The 20,197-nt window shown below is 42.6% G+C and overlaps 1 protein-coding gene across 1 annotated transcript; it reads right to left on the reverse strand.

Moving 5' to 3' along the window:
* Positions 1-8,242: 8,242 nt before the first annotated feature.
* On the reverse strand, positions 8,243-9,986 carry LOC120434291 (tripartite motif-containing protein 16-like). Its single transcript, XM_039602085.1, has one exon. The coding sequence runs from the start codon at positions 9,944-9,946 to the stop codon at positions 8,243-8,245; it is 1,704 nt and encodes a 567-aa protein (XP_039458019.1). The 5' UTR covers positions 9,947-9,986.
* Between the last annotated feature and the right edge of the window lie 10,211 nt (positions 9,987-20,197).

Below are 20,197 nucleotides of genomic sequence, written 5' to 3' on the forward strand. Positions count from 1 at the left end.
ATCTGGTTTCCACTGTATATTTGATGATTGTCAGCACAGAGAGGGAGAGAGAGGAACAGAGAGGGAGAGAGAGGGAGATGGAGAATGAGGACAGAACAGAGATGGAACAAGAGCAGGTGAGACACACATGTTAATCAAATGGTTGTTTACCAAAAGTATCACCGTATCATAGGTACTCATGTATCTCGTACCTAGTGTTTCTTTTTAGGTTTGTTATTTTTTAAATTCTATATTTATTAAGTTATGCAGGCTTGTTTGCACAACAAGGCTAAATAATTATATAAACTTTTCTGAATCTAAATAGTGGACTTTGGTAGAATTAAAAAATAAGTGTAGTGCAGGTCTATGATGATTTTTAGTGCTACTATCATCTAGTTTTGATTCTGGTTCTGTCTTGGTTAAGTCCTAAGTAGTCCTGATTTTGAACTGTTGTGCTCCTGTTTTAATTCCAGATCTGTTCTGGGTCTGGTTGAATTGGGGTTCAGTACTCGTGTCTTGATACAGCCCAGACTTTGTTCTGCCTTGCTGCTTAATTAAAAAACTAGTTTAAGGTGTCCTGCATATGTGATATATATTTTTCAATATATGAAGTCATTCTTTTTTGAACAAAACTCAAAACAGAGGCAATTAATCTTTCAGTCATTTCTAACCCCCCCCCCCCAAAAAAAGAAAAAAAATCCCACATGCATACTACCCGTTAGGGCTAAGCCCCGGGTGTTTCAAATGTCTGCCTCCGCCTCTGACGCGACGTACGTAGTACGCGAACTGCGCGTACTCTGAAGCGTGCGGTCGCTGGATTGGGACACAGCCACATCCAGCGACCGCACGCTTCGGAGTACACTCTCTGTCACTAGGAGGAGACAGAGCGTGCGCTGTGGGGGCAGAAGTGCCACATTTTCGGATGAGTGAACACACATGCATGAGCGTGCATGTGTGCGCGCCAGTCCTGGAGGCATGACCACCCACCCCCCTCACCTCACCTCACCCCTGCTCCCCCACAAAGGTGGAGGTCATATACGACTGACGTAGTATGGCTGAGTACCTAATTGACTTCTGGTCAGCAGTACGATCTACTGTGTAATATAAAGCGCCTTGAGGCGACTGTTGTGATTTGGCGCTATATAAATAAATTTGAATTGAAGTGAACTGAATTTTAAAGCAAAGACTGCATACAAGAGGAGTGGATCTGTATGGATTGTAAAGTGCACATACACACAGAAAATTCTCCATCCATAACAGGAAGTCCTGCATTGATGGAATTTACAAGGCCATTGACCCAACAGTGTGCTGTGTGCATGAAAAAAGCAGATATACGCTGATCAACCAAGGTACTGCTTTGATGTGTTTTTTGAGGATGTTGGTAAACTGTCAGTTGTTTTTGTTCCAGTCGTAATCTACTTGAAATCTTCTTACTCATTATCAATATCTTTTTAGTATGTCTGCTGCCTATAGTGAGACCCTCCTAGTTATGCAAATGTGACCCATCACCCAACATCAAAGAATCAGTTGTCAAAGCAATAATATTTGTTTGTATAAATGGCATAAACTCATGAAATGGTGTGTCTGTATAAGTATGATAAATACAGTGGCTTGCAAAAGTATTCGGCCCCCTTGAACTTTTCCACATTTTGTCACATTACAGCCACAAACATGAATCAATTTTATTGGAATTCCACGTGACAGACCAATACAAAGTGGTGTACACGTGAGAAGTGGAACGAAAATCATACATGATTCCAAACATTATTTACAAATAAATAACTGTAAAGTGGGGTGTGCGTAATTATTCAGCCCCCTGAGTCAATACTTTGTAGAACCACCTTTTGCTGCAATTACAGCTGCCAGTCTTTTAGGGTATGTCTCTACCAGCTTTGCACATCTACAGACTGAAATCTTTTAACAGAGAAAGGGGGGCTCAAAGAAATACTTTTCTTTCTTATTCTCATTTAAAATGTCTCGCTTTTAATAAATAATTTCCTGAATCTTACAACCAAAGTTTCCATCTGATGTAAAATGTATAGAAATCATACATATACCAACAAGACAGTGCACATCACTGTCACAACAGCGTTTGTTTTCATTCAAAGGCTTTATGGCTTTTCCTATAATATCTGGTGGGCCAGTCTCAAATGCCCTGGTCAATTTTTTGTCCCAGTCCAGCCCTCATACCGACCCAGTACTGGTAATTTTTCTTATGCAGATGAGGCATTATTTCTGTACCATTATTTAATTCCAGAGGTTTTTAAGTTTGTTTGTTTTTTTTGCACTTGTTGACTTGTAAAAGCCCATATGACATATTTTATTTCATAATTCATTAACCGCACAGAGAAGGCATCATTTAAATATGTTAAATATGTTTCTTTAAGCAAGTTCTTCATGACTGCGCTAAGTGTCCTCTTTTTTGGAAATCAAAATATGGTCACCCTAGACTATTATCATAATGCAGAAAAGCGCTATTAGATTAATAAATCAGGAGGAGTATAGGGCTCACACAAACACACGCAAGCTATAAAATTCCAGGATCTGGTGAAGTTTAAAACAGTGCAAATAATATATAAGGCAAGGAAAGGGATGCTCCCAATCGAAATAAGTAAATGGTTCTTAGAGAGGGAAGGGAGGTATAATTTTTGAGGGAAGTGGAATTTAAAAATACAAAGAGTAAGAACAACATGAAAAAAAATGTCTATTTCACTAGCGAAGTTAAATTCTGGAATGAGTTAAATGAAAAAATAAAGGTCAGTAATGATATAAACCAGTTTAAAATAAAACTCAAAAAATAAATTTTAAATAAGTATAAGAATGAAGAAACTGCAATTAACCCAAGACAGCTGTAAAGGTGGATGTCTTTGGAAGGAAGCTGGAGTACCCATGGAAACACAGGGAGAACATGCAAACTCAACACAGAAAGACCCCAGCCTGATGGTCAAATTGAACTCAGGACCTTCTTGCTGTGAGGCAACAGTGCTAACCACCATGCTGCCCTGACTCAACAGTACATTTAATAGAATTTGAATTTAGATTTGTATTCTCATGTACTACTATCATTTGATTATAGTATTAAAATAGAACAAGGTTCAATTACAAAAAAGATTAGTAGAATTTTCCATTTTGCTTTCTTACTTTGAATACATTTCAGAGCCTGTACTTTTTCACATTTACTTAAGAAAAGAAGTTGCTTTGGTACTTTTACTGCAATAGCGTTTAACACAGGTATCTGTACTTAAGTATAAAAAAAGTCTGTACTTTTGCTTCCTCTGAAAGGGAGGACAGGATGGATTCCAGAGGCCCAGATTAGATCTCAAGCAATACCTTGAGCCTCCTCACTATGTTATTGTTTATCCACCAGAATCACAGAAAATGTGGCGCTCCGAAATAAAACTCACACCAATAATTCATCCTTTTCACTCTGTGCCACTGTTCCTCATCAGGCTGTGTGAAGCACAGTAAACAATTCAGTCGAGGCCTTGAGCCATAAACAGACATCACGCACAGACATTGTTTTCATAACCAAACTGTTTTAGACCTTGTCCCTTAAATCTACACAAATGCCCTCTGGGTGACATGAAACACAGTTAACCAATAAGTAATCAATGGCTTCTTATAACAAATTCTGTATTTGGATGTTTGTGTGCAGCATTTTGCATATCAGCATAAGCATTTGTTAGCAAAGCATTCTTCATTGCATCAGCGTGTGCATGTGTATGTGTGTGGATCACTTCTCAGTGAATTGAATCAGCATTTTGATTTAGGTGCGTGTGTGTGTCATTTCTCACTCAATCAACGAGTGCACATGTGTTCATGTGTGTATTTCTTTTCATTCTGAGTCACTGTATGTAGATGTGTGTGTTTGTGTTCATCACTTTCCTGTTCTAGTGTTCTGGGTAAACCACGGCCTGAAGCGTGCCCTGGGGTCCTGCCCTCCTCCATTTCAGTCTGTTTGCCACCCTTGCTGCTGTTCAAAGTTCAGTCTGTCCTGGTTCTGGCCCCAAATGAGGCAATCCTTTTCTCCAGTGTCCATGTTCATCGCAGGTGAAACCTGCATCTCCTTATGTGTTTTTGTCCGTTTTAAGGTGCCTTCCGACCTCAGTTGCTCCTCCTGGGCGATTGTGGGCGATCGTGGCTCAAGAGTTTGGAGTCCGCCTTGTAATCGGAAGGTTGCCGGTTCGAGCCCCGGCTCGGACAGTCTCGGTCGTTGTGTCCTTGGGCAAGACACTTCACCTACCGCCTACTGGTGTTGGCCAGAAGGGCCGATGGTGCGATATGGCAGCCTCGCTTCTGTCAGTCTGCCCCAGGGCAGCTGTGGCTACAACTGTAGCTTGCCTCCACCAGTGTGTGAATGGGTGGATGACTGGGTATGTAAAGTGCTTTGGGGTTCTTAGGTGGGGCTAGTGAAAGCGCTTTCCATTTACCATCCTGTCTCTGGAACGCCTTTTTTGCTGCCCGATCATCCATGTTGGTCCATCACTGTCCTGCACAGTGTTAATGCAGAGTTGTCAAGCACAGCATCCTGTTGCTCTGCCTCACTTTTCATCCGGGCTTAATGGGCGTCCCGTCACAGCTCTGTCAGCTGAAGCTGTCTGGAACTTTCCCCTGTGTAGTGAAACGGGCCTTGGATTTAACGCTCTCCGTCTCTGCTGCATGAGATCGCTTTCCTGCAGCACTGTTGACATTTTCAGGTTGCTGTTATGGGTCCAGCTGCTGCAGCATTTGGTCAGGGTCACGTCAAAGATGGTAGAGGGGAGAGCAGGAGTCCAGGTCAGCCTCGGCTTTCAGGGCCGGCAAAGCAGCTTGTAATTAAACATAAAGAGAAAAAAAAAACAAAAACAAAAAAAAAAACAAAACAAAACAAAAACAAACGAACAGGAAAATGATGTTGTTTTGGCTGTGTTATTCAGAGAGGGGAGAAACAGCCTTCTCTCCCCCTTTTTTTGTTTTTTCTCACCATATAATCAACTCATAACCCACCAAGTTGACAGGACAACACAGGTACATGTTGAAATTCTTAAGATCATGTTTAAAAGCCCAAAAAGGAATTTTCCTTCATTCAGTGATCACTTGTATGATTCAATCAGCAGAAAACATCTCACAATTTGACTCCTAACCACTAAATTTGTTGTTTCATCACTGGTTGGTCATACCAGTCTCTTTATTTTTGAAGTTAAGTTGTTGTCCTGCAACCCAGAGAGTTTATTTGTTAGTAATGGATAAACTTTATCATTTAACAACAGGTATATGTTAAGTTTCGCTGCTTTAACCTTGCTGTGTTCATGAATGTAAGCTGTTTTTTTCATTGCGTGTGTGCGTTTGTAGGTGGGTTATTTTAACTTTTTCTCAAACAAGGCATTTCTCTAACACATGCCTGTCTCATACATTTCTCTGGTTGTGTGTGTGTGTTTTTATTTTGTTTCCCAAATTTTGATTTCCCACCTTAAATAACAGCATTCCTTGTCTTCAGCCAGGAGTTAGAGCTTGCTTGTGAGATTCAGGGACACATGGTGCCAACAACAATTTAGCCAAAAACTTGCCTGAAAATTTCCAGTGATGGTAACCGATAACTGAAGGAGAAGATGTCCTTTAAGCTTCTTCTCAGGGTGGGGACAAAGTGTGAGGTCAAGCTGTAAAATTCTGAGCCAAATCTTGGCCTGTCTGTCGTCCCAATTCTGTTAATCTATCCTTTTGCCGTTGTACCCAGGTTTCCAGGTTGAGAGAAATCCACCTGTATCAACACACTAAAACATTCAATTAGTATTTCTTTTCTGAAAACATCCATTCGCTTCATCTGCCTAGATTTCACTCTCTCTCTCTCTGGGTGCATACTTCACACAGTCAGGCAGTTGCCTTTTATGGGCATGCAGAATTCCTGTTACACACACACAGCTACTCACACCCAGCGGCTGCAAAGCCATCTTCATGTTATCTATCCACACACTCAGCCACAATCATCCGCTCCTCAATATGAATGTATAAAACCAGTAGTAATTATCCCTAGAAACACACACACCCTCAAGAAAATTCACTGTATTTAATCATTTATTCATACTCACTGTAACAAATGCATATCAAAACCCAGCCAAACATCAAACATTCACTGTAATCAATCAAAACTTTATTTGTAATGTTATAATCAGCAAAATCAGCGTCTTAATTACAAGCATGTGACAATATTTGCAACCGTGTTTATACAGCCGCTAATACTCTAAGCATTTCACCGCCTCCTCATTTGCATTTACACACACAGCCTCCTCTCACACCAAACTCTCTTACATTATATTACACAGACATCTTATATTTACAAGGACTCTCAGGCCTTACATTTTAACACCTACACAATTTCGACAAATTTAATATAACCGCTCAGCGGATAAACCCCAGGTTTTTTGCGATCAATGACCAGTATCAGCCTCAAACTGTTTCTGTCCTAATTCCTAACTCTAATCAAAACACCAAGGTTGGACAGATGCTCTGATCTGATATCAAAAAGATGTGAGCAGTTTCTGAAGCTGTAAATCTCTCCAAAATTACGATGAGAAAAACGTTAAATGGTTCAGTGACAGAAGGAAAAATCCTTTACATATAAAATCAACAGAGGTTCCTAATAAATGGACTAATAAATGGGGAATAGCTGCTCAGTTTCTGTGTCATGATTGAAATTTCAGTGAATATGAATCATCTCCAGGAAGTAAAAAGGGTTTAAGCTCCGCAGCAGTCAGAAGAGGAAGATGAGGTGATGAAGAAGAGAGTGTTCAGTGGAAAAAGGCCAGTGAGTTCATGTAAATGCTGTTTCTGCTGTAAGACACAGACCTAAAAATGCACAAATGCTCCATGACTTTTGTTGTAAGATTTTATGTTTTATGTGTTTTTATTCGTTGTTTTATTATCTTTCATTAACAAGCATATCATGAAGTGTTCATATATTTCACAAGATTTGCTGAACTTTTCCACTGTTTTGCAAGCTGACATTTAACTCTACAACACAAATAAGTTAAACAGGAAACAGATGCAGCACCCAAACCACAAGAGTTCAAAAGTGCACCACGTTTCCTAGAGGAAGCAGCCAGACACACATGTGACTCACACACTCCCACACACACAACCATTGGTTTAGAGGAACTTGTAAAAGAGGAAATGTGATGTACTTGCATACGCGATGTAACCTATAAATAAAGAACTGTTGCCTGCACTCAGTGTGGGGGTCTCGCCAGAGTCCTCACCCGTGCACGTTGATGTTATTATATTCAAACCGTCTGAGTGTCTTTATTCAACCTGAAGAATGTCTTATTAAAAATAAACTCTTGACAACTTTCATTTCTATCCATCATCTCGAACTCTGGCTATGAATGTGTTCACTTCATTACTGTGTGATTTGGTTTCTTCACGTGTCTCCTTCAGTGCAAATAAAGGACTGTTAGAGTGTGTGCTGTGTGTTTTTCTGAAGCATGACAATCCTTTCCAACAAGTATTTCCAGCTGTTTGTCTCCACTCTGCACTTTAGTCTTTCTTCCTGTCATGTCTGTGATTGTCCACCAGGTGTCTCCCTCAGCTCATTTTCTCCAAATCAGAAGCATCAGATTTGTGGAGACGCTCTGCCTGCCAGACACAACTCAGGGGAATGAAACATGTCTATCCTCCACAATATACAGGCCTGTATCATTTAGTGTTTATATTTACATTTATAAATGATCGAGTGTGATCAAACTTCACATCTGAAAAATGACATTACATGTCATCACTCTAGATACAATAATATTAATGTTTTATCAAAAACATCAAGGATTCAAATTTTTGTTACATTTTAAAACTTCAAACCTCAAAGATTTTAAGTTTACAGTCATATATGATCAAGAAAATCAACAATCTTCACATTTCAGAAACTGGAACCAGCTTTAAATGTGACTAAAATAATGATAAAACAATCAATTCTCTAATCATTGACTAACTGATGAATCACTGCAGCTCCAATATATTGTTGCATTTGACAACCCACTACAGCAACTACAGAATAAAACCACTAACCAGACTGATGAAAGACTTCAAACATGCTGAATATGAAGAGTAGTATAATTTAAACTCACATGATTATCAGCCATAAGAACAAATTCAGATTTATATTGATGTAAGGTATATAAATGTAAGTACAGTTTGAATCAGTGCAATATTATTTTCACACATCAATGGACCACTGAACTTCTCAGCTTATAAAATGTAAAGCCTCATTTAGAAACTACACAAGTACATATAATGGTCAGGGATCAACATCAACCTGTCTTCTCTGTTTGACTTTAATCAACTCTGCAGTGTCTCCATCAGAAGGATAAAGACAAAGTCCAGCATAGAGCGGCTGAGTGAATGTGGTCTGGACTCTGTGGAGGAGAGTCATGGTTTCAGAGACGCTGTAGAAAGACAGAATACCTGCATTGTGATCCAGGTACACTCCTACTCTGGAGGACCGAGGACCTGAGAGGGCAGTTTGGACATTGTTGTGCCAAAATTGAAAACTGTTTGTGTCACAACGTAATGTCCAAGATTTGTCATTATATCCAAAAACACATTCATCGCCCGACCCTGCTCTGCTGATATTCTTGTATGCGACCGCTACTAAAACCCCTCCCCCTCTCCACTCCACCTCCCAGTAACAACGTCCAGTCAGACTCTCTCTACTCAAGACCTGATAATAAACAATGAATCTGTCTGGATGATCAGAATAAGACTGTTGTTGTTTCATTCTTCTTACTTTTCTTTTCCCCTCAGATAATAACAGGTGTGTGTTTGCTGTGTTTGGATCCAGTGTGATTTCACAGGAATATTTTAAGAATTCAGCTCTGGTCTTTGGCTCTGGTGGTGACAGTAAAACATCCTCTTCAGTGACTGTCAGTGAGATGTTTGTCCATTCCTCTCTCAGAATGTCCTGTAGTTTATCTCTGGTCTCTGACACAGCTGCTGTCACATCCTCAAAGTAGCTCAGAGGACGAATATTGATGCTGGATGAGTGTGTAGACTCACTGAGTGCTGACAGTGAGGGGTAGTTGTGTAGAAACTGGTTGTGATCCTCTGTGTGTGAGAGCTGCTCCAGCTCGCCGTCTTTCCTCTTCAGCTCAGCGATCTCCTGCTCCAGCTTCTCCTGAAGCTCTTTGACTCGACTCACTTCAGTTTCCTGCTGGGATCTGACCTGCTGCTTCATATCAGAGCTTCTTTTCTGGATGAGACGGATCAGCTCAGTGAACATCTTCTCACTGTCCTCCACTGCTTTATCAGCAGAGCCATTGATGGCCTCCACCTCCTGTTGAAGCAGCTTCACATCTTTCTCTCGCTCCTGGATTCTCTGCTGGATGTTTAGTCGTCTCACCTCGAGCTCCTTCTGCTTCTCAGTCCTTTCTGCTGCAGCTGGGACTGTTTCATGGCCTTTATGTTCATCCATTGTGCAGAGATAACAGATACTCTGCTGATCAGTACGACAGAAAATCTTCATCACCTCATCATGACGAGAGCAGATGTTCTCCTGGAGCTTCTTGGAGGGGGCCACCAGCTTGTGTTTCTTTAATGGAGCTGCATCATAGTGAGGTTGGAGGTGTTTCTCACAGTAAGAGGCTGGACAAGATAAACATGACTTGATGGCTTTCAGCTTCCTCCCAGTGCAGACATCACAGGCCACATCTTCAGGTCCAGCATAGCAGTGATCAGCTGGAGCAGCTTGGAGTCCAGTCTTCTTCAGCTCCTCCACCAACTCTGCTAACATGGTGTTTTTCTCCAGGACAGGCCTCGGTATGAAAGTCTTCCTGCACTGAGGGCAGCTGTGGATTCCCTTCTTGTCCTCTTCGTCAAAGTGGGTTTCAATACAGTTCATGCAGTAGCTGTGTCCACAGGTTGTAGTCACCGGATTTATCAGTAGATCCAAACAGATGGAACAAGAGAAGGTTTCTCGGTCCAGCTGAACTCCTTTCTCTGCCATTTCTCCTCTCAGTGTCAGTGACTGTGTGAGTTTCTCTTCCGTATAACTGAGACTAGTCTGAGCTCTGATCTCAACAAAATCTTCAGTACATGGAGCCTATCAGATCCTACATGTCACCACATGTTGGTTACACCAATGTTCAAAGTGAAGATCTGAAGTGGAGGGAACGAGGAAACATGTGGACAGAGAGGAGCTGCTGTGTTTAAGAGCAGGAAGAAGAAGGAGGGTTATCAGGCTGTGCGTCACTCCAGGAAGAGGAGCAGTTTGAGAACCATACTGTGTGTTTAACCTTTTTTATTTACTGCTCACCCCAACTTTTAAACTTGCTAATGCTTTCTTCTATATAAAAAAAACTTCCCTTTAGAAATGTCAGAGTTCTCACTGAAGTTAACAAACAGTCCTTAAGTTTTAGTCAATGCAGGACGATAATGGTCCTAAACATACAGATTATGAAGCCACTGACATGATGCTAATGTTGCACTAATTTTATGTTCATTTCAGTTGTTTCTCTGCCTCAAAAACCATCAAAGGGGAGAGGTGTGTCAGGGGTCGTGTGCGGAGGCGAGGAAGAGATGACCCACACGCAGGACTCTTGGTGCAGAATGAGGAGGTTTATTGGAAACGGAGACAAAAGATGACAGGATGGCTGGCTGAACTTAATGGACTGGTAGACTAGCTGGCTTACTGAACTGAACACGCGACAGGAACAACATCACAGGAACATCAATGACACGACACTGGACTGGTTGAACTGAGGAACATAAATACACAGGCTGAGTGAGGAGTGATTAGAAACTGGTGAGTACACAGCTGAACATAATGACCAAAACAAAAACAGTTCAGGTGGGCGGCCACGCAGCCAGTGGCTGAGCCCGGACAGTTCAGGTGGGTGGCCGCGAGGAAGGCGGCGGCGACGCTGAAGTCGGTCCGGTGGGCGGCCGCAAGGAAGGCGGCGGCGATGCTGAAGTCGGTCCGGTGGGTGGCCGCGAGGAAGGCGGCGGCGACGCTGAAGTCAGTCCGGTGGGCGGCCGTGAGGAAGGCGGCGACGCTGAAGTCAGTCCGGTGGGCGGCCGCGAGGAAGGCGGCGACGCTGGAGGTGATCTGGTGGACGGCCGCGAGGAAGACGGCGGCGGCCACTGAGGAGGTCCGGAGGGCGGCCGCGAGGAAGACGGCGGCGGCCACTGAGGAGGTCCGGTGGGCGGCTGCGAGGAAGATGGCGGTGGCCGCTGAGCTGGTCCGGTGGTCGACCACGCTGGCGATGATGTCCAGCTGGTGGCCTGGAAAGTGGCCAGCGATTCCGAGGTGCAGGCTCGGGCGGCGGCGTGGCAGCCGCAGGACCAGGCGAAGCTGAGTCTGGACCAGGCGGAGCAGAAGCCGAGGCCAAGGCTGGGCCAGGCGACGTCATGGGAGCCGGCGGTGATGGAGCAACAGCTGCAGAGTCAATAGGCGCGGAAGCCTCTGGCTGGAGACAGGCTGGGCCAGTAGGCACGGAGGCCTCTGGCTGGAGACAGGCTGGGCCAGCAGGCGCGGAGGCCTCTGGCTGGAGACAGGCTGGGCCAGAGGCCTCTGGAGACAGGCTGGGCCAGCAGGCGCGGAGGCCTCTGGCTGGAGACAGGCTGGGCCAGCAGGCGCGGAGGCCTCTGGCTGGAGACAGGCTGGGCCAGGAGGCGCGGAGGCCTCTGGCTGAGGAGCGGCCGGGCCAGCGGGTGCGGAGGCCCCTGGCTGAGGAGCGGCCGGGCCAGCGGGTGCGGAAACCCCTGGCTGAGGAGCGGGAGAGCTCACAGCTGGCTCTGGATGCTGTGGCTGCAGGTCTGGGAACTGAACAGGAGAGTGGACTACAGACGGTGAGAGAACGGATGACTGAACAACAGGATGCTGGACGACAGACCGAACTGACTGGACAGGCTGGAGGACGGGCGACTGGATGACAGGAGGCAACTGGAGAACAGGGCACTGAGCTACAGGGGGCGACTTGCCTGACTGGAGGGCAGGAGGAGACTGAACTACAGGGGCCTGGAGAGCAGGAGGAGACTGAACTACAGGGGCCTGGAGGACAGGAGGAGACTGAACTACAGGGGACTGGACAGGAGGAGACTGGACTACAGGGGACTGGACAGGAGGAGACTGGACTGACTGGAGTGGAGCTGACTGGAGTGGAGCTGACTGGAGTGGAGCAGCCTGCGCTACGGGTGACTGAGCTACAGGAGCAGCCTGAGCTACGGGTGACTGAGCTACAGGAGCAGACTGGAGAGCAGGTGAGTGAACTGACTGGAGTGGAGGCTGAATAGCAGGCGAGGGAACTGGCTGGGCTGGAGGCTGAACAGCAGGTGAGGGAACTGACTGGAGTGGGGATGCTAAAGGATGAACAGAGGTAGGCGAGGCTGATGATGGAGCTGTGGTTGGTGTGGCTAACGGCTGAGCTACAGACTGCGCTAGTGAAGGAGATAGAGCTACAGCCTGGGCCAGTAAAGCTGGTGCCTGGGCAGGGGACACCTCAGCTAGCCTAACCAGGGAAAGCGCAAGGGCGTGAAAGGCTGGATCAGGAGGTGGACCAAGGTTAACACAATAAAACAGGAAGTGAAACAGACAGAATATAAACAGTGAACATGAACTAAGAATACTGGGTCAACGACCCAGAAACCCTGACAAGGTGTAGTGGTATATCAGGCAAATTAAAGGGTTTTGAAATATTTAATCTAAGAAATGACATACTCATGTTGGTAGCATTATGTAAAAGTCATCTCTGAAAACGTAAGAGCACTTTTGCAAATATATTGGATATTTATTTATTTATTATTTATTATATTGGATATTGGAAGCCCAGTTGCTTTACAGACGTCTCCGAAAACGTCAGATCAGTTATGCAAATATGTGATGTCTTGATAAATCGAGCAGATATTAGAAGTTCACACAGCACCATTCTCGCATGAAAATGTCTTAAAAGTTTATTTTGTGACCCAGAAAGAGTAATATTTCAAACTCCGCCACTCTGTGTTCCTCCGCCACTGCCTCATTTGAGTTTTGGACGAAATGGATTCTGGGATATTGCATTTTGTCATTTCGAGCTGATTGGAGACCAAAACAGCCAATCAGATTTTTTTGCATCCAGGTCTGTGATTGGTTGGTTTTGTGGCACAAATATAACGGTGTACAGTAGTGATGGTAAATTCGATTCTTTTTACTGAATCGAGTTTTAAAGAGTCACTCACCAAAGTGAATCGGGTTTCTTGAGTCATTTGAGTCACTGAGTCAGTTGACCAGAGAGTGCAAAAATGTATATTTTCACTCAAACTTAATTTGTTTCTCTTTTAATGTAAATCCTACTGCTAAGATGAATGATTGTAAAAGAAAACAACTATTTTTTTAGAGCAAAAAAAATTCTAAAGGGAACATGTATTTATTTTTATTTTATTTTATTGGTATTTTCCTTATTAAATGTGTCAAATATATCTCATCTAAATGTCTACTGAGCTGTGAGCCAGGGGGCGGTAAAGCGCCTTAACATTGGTTGCCAACCAAGAAGAAGAAGAAGCTGTGAGCCAGGAGGTAGGGGGTGAGTGAGTGAGTGAGTGATTCGTTCAACTCGTTTGAGCTGTGAGCCAGGAGGGAGGGGGTGAGTGAGTGAGTGATTCGCCTTGCGCTATGATTCAGCACAGCAGGGGAGGGGGTGAGCGAGTCAGTGATTCGTTCAACTCGTTTGAGCTGTGAGCCAGGAGGGAGGGGGTTAGTGAGTCATGAGTGATTCGCTTATGCTATGATTCAGCACAGCAAGGGAGGGGGTGAGTAACTCAAATGTGCTGTTAGCATGCTAGCTGAGCGATGCTACTGTGAACCGAAGAGCTATTGTCTTGATGTGAGCTTCTACTCAGGGTTTTTTCTTCCAGTTCAGAGCAGAAATGTTTTTGTTAAGAAACTGGCTGTTGTTTTTTTTCCCCACAATTTTAATTATAAGCTAGATATATTTCTGCTAATGGGATTAGCTTGCTAACAGCAACAGGGATGAGTCAGGGAGTCAGTTGTGTTTGTGAATCATGATTCACGAGTCAGTAAAGTGATTCTCGAGTATTGAACGATTCGTTCACGAATCGAACATCACTAAGTGTACAGAAAGAGTTGAGCGCGCACGGGCAGAAATGTTGAGAGCGTGAGCAACATATTGCAAGCAAGCGCAAATGCAAAAACTGAGCGAGAGGGCCTGCTATTGTGTGTGTGTATGGATAATAGCAAACACTGAAATACATTTTTTGCACGCAGCAATGAATTTTGTTCACTCAAATTTAGCTTTTCTTCGCTCAAAATAAATTTCTCCTTAAAATGCAACACTTGCACCTGCAAACTTTTTTTTACGTGCGCTCAGAATAGTGGCACAAAAATAACACCATACTCCGCTTGCGAGTGAAAAAAGAAAAAGAAAAAACACCCCTTCCCTATTGGTGTTAAAGTTTACCATGTCAGCCAATCAAAAAAGTTATATGGCTTCATGTGGCACTTGATTGTTTAGGGAGAAGGGGAAGTTTTTGGAGTGACGCCCGCGAGAGAAAGCGGGCAAGCAAAAGAAAGAGAGCGTGAGTTTTCCTATGTGATACATTAGTGAGGTTTAGTGTGTTTGGAGGTTATAGTTAGTGTGTTGTGTAGTTTTTGTTTGTATTGTGTGTTAGTTATACTGCTGAATGTCACATTTGCTCCAAAAAAGCCACCAAAGGCAGATTCCAGTGTAAACGCTGTTCCCACATAGAAAACAGGACTGATACACCTCCTGCTGTCAGACCTGCAGGGTTTAGGCCTGTGGTATTCTCCTCTGTCTTATACTGAACACAAACTATTTTTTGGGCTGGCACAAATAATTTGTTTGCCTTCTTATATGATGCAAAACACCTAATTGTTCTGTAAATAGATTTAAATGGTTATATAAAAAACGCCTGAGGCCTTGGCTGTATTTTTAGGTGAATAGTACCATATAACTTTGTTGTTTGCAAAATATGTACAGAATTTTTAGAAATGTACAATTTCTATTTGCATTTTAAGTTATGAAAATGATTCGTTAAACATGTTTGTGGCTTTTACAGTAAAAAATATAACTTTTTTCGACTTGGATTTTGAATTTTTTGTCTGAATTTAGATCAATTGTGCTAATATGTGCTAATATAGCTGAAAATAATGATACCAAACAAGGCAAGATAAACAGTTTTTAAATGTGAAATATAGAGGTTTAAATCAAAAGTAGTCAAAAATGGCCAATTATACCCTGGACCCCATAGGGTTAATTCCTTGTATCAGTTTCCATTGGTTAGCAAAGTGACAATTTCATTTTAGGTTGGTCATCTAGTTCTGTCTCTCAATAGATGCAACAAAAGTGGCTCAGATGTGGTTGTAAGTATTTATTTGAGGTACTAATAGAACATGTACTCCAGAGATGAACAAATCCATTCTCTTTTTAAAAAAGAAAAATCAGTTATTGCTGATGACTAACAAACTTCTTTCATTTTTTTCTAGGCTTTAAATGTGGAAGTGTAAACAGTGCTGAGATACTGAAAGTGTTTTGACAAGGTACCAATTACTAAAGCATTACAAATTAAAGCATGGCCATTATGGTCAAAGACACTCATATCCATGCACATACTATGAGTGCCCTTGTTCATTTAAAACATGGAATGCTCTCAAAACACATTTGAGTTGATGTCATATTGATTCTTCAAGTAGATGGGGACAACCAGTTAGCTCTTTGTGTCCTGGAAGTGAACTGATATCAGTTAAAGAGTACTTCTCCCATATAAACAACCATCTTAAGTGTTTTGAGACAGTCATTTATATCTTTTGAAACTGTTCATTTCAAACTAATATATATGGTACTTTAAAAACGCATAAGAATAGAAAACATGGAAATTGCACAGAAAAAGACTTTAAAGCTGAAGTTTTGAAATGGTTTGTAAATGAAGATCAGCTATCTGAGAAACACTTACACTCTGACTCCAGTGGTCCTAGTTTTGTTGAAGCTGAAAATGAGAACCTGCAGGAAACCATAATTTTTTGCCGCTTTTGTACAGCCCAGCTTTCAGACATCCAGGAGTTCAAAATGAAATCAGGAGCCATTGACCGCAGGACCAAGGAAGTTCATCAGTTGCACATTAAAACCTGTGAGGAAAGAGGGGTAACCTGCTTTGGTGTAAGGACAGGATGTGTTTTAACTAAGAGCTTATCTCACTTTAATGTGATAAGTAGATACCCACCTGACATTGTCCACAATCTGTTTGTAGGCATAGTTCCCATTGAACTGGCAGAGTGTATTGCAGTGCTAATATCTAAAAAGTTATAAACTCTTCAACATCTGAACAATCTCATACTGTCTTTTCCCTATAAATCTAGGGATAAAACTAACCGTCCTCATGTGTTGCCCAAAAACCTGCAGCAGAAGCACACAGTTGGTGGGAATGCACATGAAAATCGGTGCCTCCTTTGATTACTTCCACAAATTGTTGGAAAACTTGTTCCTATTGATGAACCTGTGTGGCAGGTGGTATCGCGTTTGAAAGATACTGCAGATTTGGTTGTGGCAAATATTCATACTTTAGAATGATGATGAACTAAAATGGACAAATGAACCACCTATTGCAGAGTGTCCACATTTTAATCAAACAAATTTTTGCTTGATTACAATGAGGAGAGTCTGCAATAGGTGGTTCATTAATGTTATGTCTATCTGAACAGTTTTGGGACACAGCGATGTGTCTCTCAAAATGCAGGTTTGTATTCTTTGGAGGAAATTGTTTCTTTTCTGGATGACCCTTTTGGTATAAAAGTGAATGTTGGGGAGTATTTTCCTGATATTAAGAAATTTATTCAGTGAGCTGTGACTCTTAAAACATGTATGCGGTTGGACTTACTGGATGGCAAAAAGCGTTATCGCCTGAAGAAACATGTTACTGGTCTGAGGAAACAGTTAAAGCGCCTGAATCGATAGAGAAAATAAAGTTTTCAAAAGAAAACATCATGATCATACAACACTGGGTGTTTCATCTCTGCTGGGTTTTTCTCAATGACTGTAGAAAACAGTCATTGTTTGGGGTGTAACGTCATCGTAACAGCTTTGACTGGCAGCTGCAGTCACGGAGAAACTTGCGTGTCTCTGTTCGGGAATGGCAGGTAGAGCGTAGGCTCTGAGAGGAGGACCAGCGTTTACGAAAGCACAACCGACTGTTTTAACCTGACAGCCTGAGGTGTTTGTGTTTTTTTTGTTTGTTTGTTTGTGTTTTTTTGCCTGTCACGTTTGGCTCTTTAGCCATCAGAATTGTTGTCTGAAGCCCAACAAAGATGCCAAGCGGATTTACTTTACCAAGTGGATCATCATGGCCTTGCCATATTGGTCCATTTGACCTTTATTATAATGATGTATTTATTTTATTTTATTTTCAGTTGTTACAGACGGGACAGACATGATTGGGAGATAGGACAGAGAGAAAGAATGAAAGACAGAGAGGGAGAGAAAGACAAAATAGAGGGGAGAAGAGATAGTGAGAAAGGGGGGAAGAAAAAAAGAAAAGCAAACAAACAAACAAAAAAGAAAAAAAATCCACCGGGATCACCTGTCGAGAGAAGAAAAAAAACAGAAGAGAAACAAACAAAAAAGAGCAACATAATAAATACAACACCATCACAATAAACTAGCTAACCGTAGATAACAGTAGATACTAAATATTAAATGTTATTGTGCAGCACGCAAGATTGACAGCGCACAATGTGCTATGAGGTAGCTGCCAAGAAAGGTGCAGTTTGTGTCTGTGTACACCTGTATGCACACCTATGTGGATCATAGGTGTGCAAGGTTTCTCCATGTAATGATCTGCTAGGGAGTGTGGGGAGCCATAGCCCCGTCCTCCAGGGCATGAAGCAGGTATGGAAGAGATCCAGGCCCCAGACATCCAGAGGCTCCAGAGTACGAGGACCCAAGGAGGACCACCAAAGGGGCAACCGTGCCACCCTCCTGGGAAGAGCTGAGGAGAGCCCCAGGCAAGGGAGCAGATGCCAGAGGGGGTTGCAGTGACATGCCCGCGGGCTCTGCCGGCAGCCAGCTGTGCCAGAGGGGACCAAGTCCCAGGCCCAGAGGTCAGAGGCCTGAGGGCGCCCCCCAGAAGGAGCCCAGTTGGGCCACAGGCGCCAGGCCCCTGTTGTTGTGATTTGGTGCTATATAAATAAAATTGAACTGAACTGTACTTCAGCTCCCTCTAACTCCACCACAATGTCAGACAAATGAGCATCAAGTCTGTCAAGTGTAATTGAGTACTTTTACTTTTACAAGTACTGACTGTAGTTTCAGGTGAGCTTACAGTTTTTCTCAGTTGCTTTGGTGCATTTCTCACAACAGAATTGATCTCTGCACCACTACTAAGGCTTTTCTCAAAACAATTAGTGCAAACTGCAAAACATGGTGGATAACTTGCAAAAGTGAGTCACTTCATCAAAAAGAAAAGTCAGTTGTTCAAAATAAGTAGTCAATGCTTCAAAAGCAAGTCCCTTAATCAAAACAGATAATATATTCATCAAAAGCAAGTACTTATATCAATCAAAGTGTCAGGGCTGTCACAATTACAAGTCATTACACCAGCACCTTTGGTCACAAAATCAAATGGTTTGAACATGTTCTCATTGTGACGGATTTCTTTGTAGGTGCTTCCCAATGACATGTCAAGTCTGAAAACCATAAATTGTAAAGGAAACTCAAGACACTTCATATGCACTCTTGATAATAGTCTATTGAAACTGTGCACAGCATTGTGCAACTGGGGAATACAGTAAATCAAACATTTTACAGCAAACATAAACTCACTTAGACAGTAAACCTTACTGCAGTAGTTATGAAACAAAAACCCCCCTGAAAATCAGACACTGCTGCATATCAATCATCAATCATTGATATCTAGACGCTCCCGTCTGTCTGCCCACATATTTGCATCAACATCACAGCGAATGTCAGCTCTATCGATGCATCGGGGAAAGTATCTTCTGGAGTGTCGAATCCACCCTCTGCAGGACTCTGCTGTGATGTCATCACAAGCTTTTGTAGATTCAGTATGCACCTCATGCCAATCCTGTCTGTTGGTTTACATTATATATATACTTGTAGAGTAGGGGATACTGTAACGCGATTCACCTATGACTGGGTAGAAGAGGCTTGTCATTGGTTGCAAGTAAGTAAGCAGGGTGAATTGTTTAAGCATTTTAGTAAGATTATTGGAACTCAGTGATGAACCTATGGAGACTAACTATGTATAGTGAATTAAAACACTGCCATTTTAATAGAAAATGCAAATCTGTGTTTTTGATTCTCAAAAACAAAAAAATAACTGAAGAAATATCATTGTGAGGCATTTAAAGTCCAACATCTCCCTCTAGTGGTCATATATAAACCATGTGTGAGGATGGTGTTAATGTAAAATGTGAATCATAGTGTTCCAGTCAGTCATCAGTGTGTCTCTGCACAGCTGTAATTAAAATGTGTTCAGAGGGCCTCAGTGTCTGAATGGTTCCAGTTCAGCTCCATAACAGCAGCGTCCCTGGTTTGATTCCTGTGTTTCAGCTCATATCTGCCTCTCTCACTGAGGGGGACGTCCACTACATGGACATGGATTTGTTCATCAACCAAACTACAGATCACTGAGAGCAGAGGATGTTCGATTTCATTATTTCTCTTTTCATCGGTGTGAACCAATAAATACCTGAGGCAGGTCACTGTGCAATGAATTAAATGGTTAAATAGTTTTTTTATCACTTGTCTTTGAACCAATAGAAAGCTGGTGCTCAGAGGAAGAGGGCGGGCTTTACTTGGTGTCAGTGAGAGAAATGAAAAAAAGCTCAAATGAGTGAGAAGGACGATGAAGGAAACATCTGTGCTGTGTCTGCTCTGTAAGTAGAATCTCTGTGTTTGTTTGAATTCTTGTACTTTGACTGTCTGCTCTCCTGATAACTGATGATGGAGGAGAAGACATGAAAAACAAATCAGGCTGAATTCAAGTTCAAAACACCACGAGGACCAACTGCAGGTCTGAACTGACTCTTTATCTTTGCTCAGGAGTCGAGGAAACGCAGCAGGCAGTGAAAAGACCAAATCATTCACTCATTATATCAACACAGCTGCACTGGTATTTAAGAGTAGTGCATATTTTGTATATACTCACAGCGTAGTCAGTGCTCATAATTGTAATGATCACTTTAAGAGCTGTTTTCACACTGAGGGGTTTAAACTGTCTGGATACATTT

This window comes from Oreochromis aureus, linkage group 3 (genome assembly GCF_013358895.1).
Source record: "Oreochromis aureus strain Israel breed Guangdong linkage group 3, ZZ_aureus, whole genome shotgun sequence".
Lineage (NCBI taxonomy): Eukaryota > Metazoa > Chordata > Actinopteri > Cichliformes > Cichlidae > Oreochromis > Oreochromis aureus.

Coding starts and splice junctions, on each gene's coding strand:
- LOC120434291 (XM_039602085.1), bottom strand. CDS start 9,946: ATGGCAGAGAAAGGAGTTCAGCTGGACCGAGAAACCTTCTCTTGTTCC.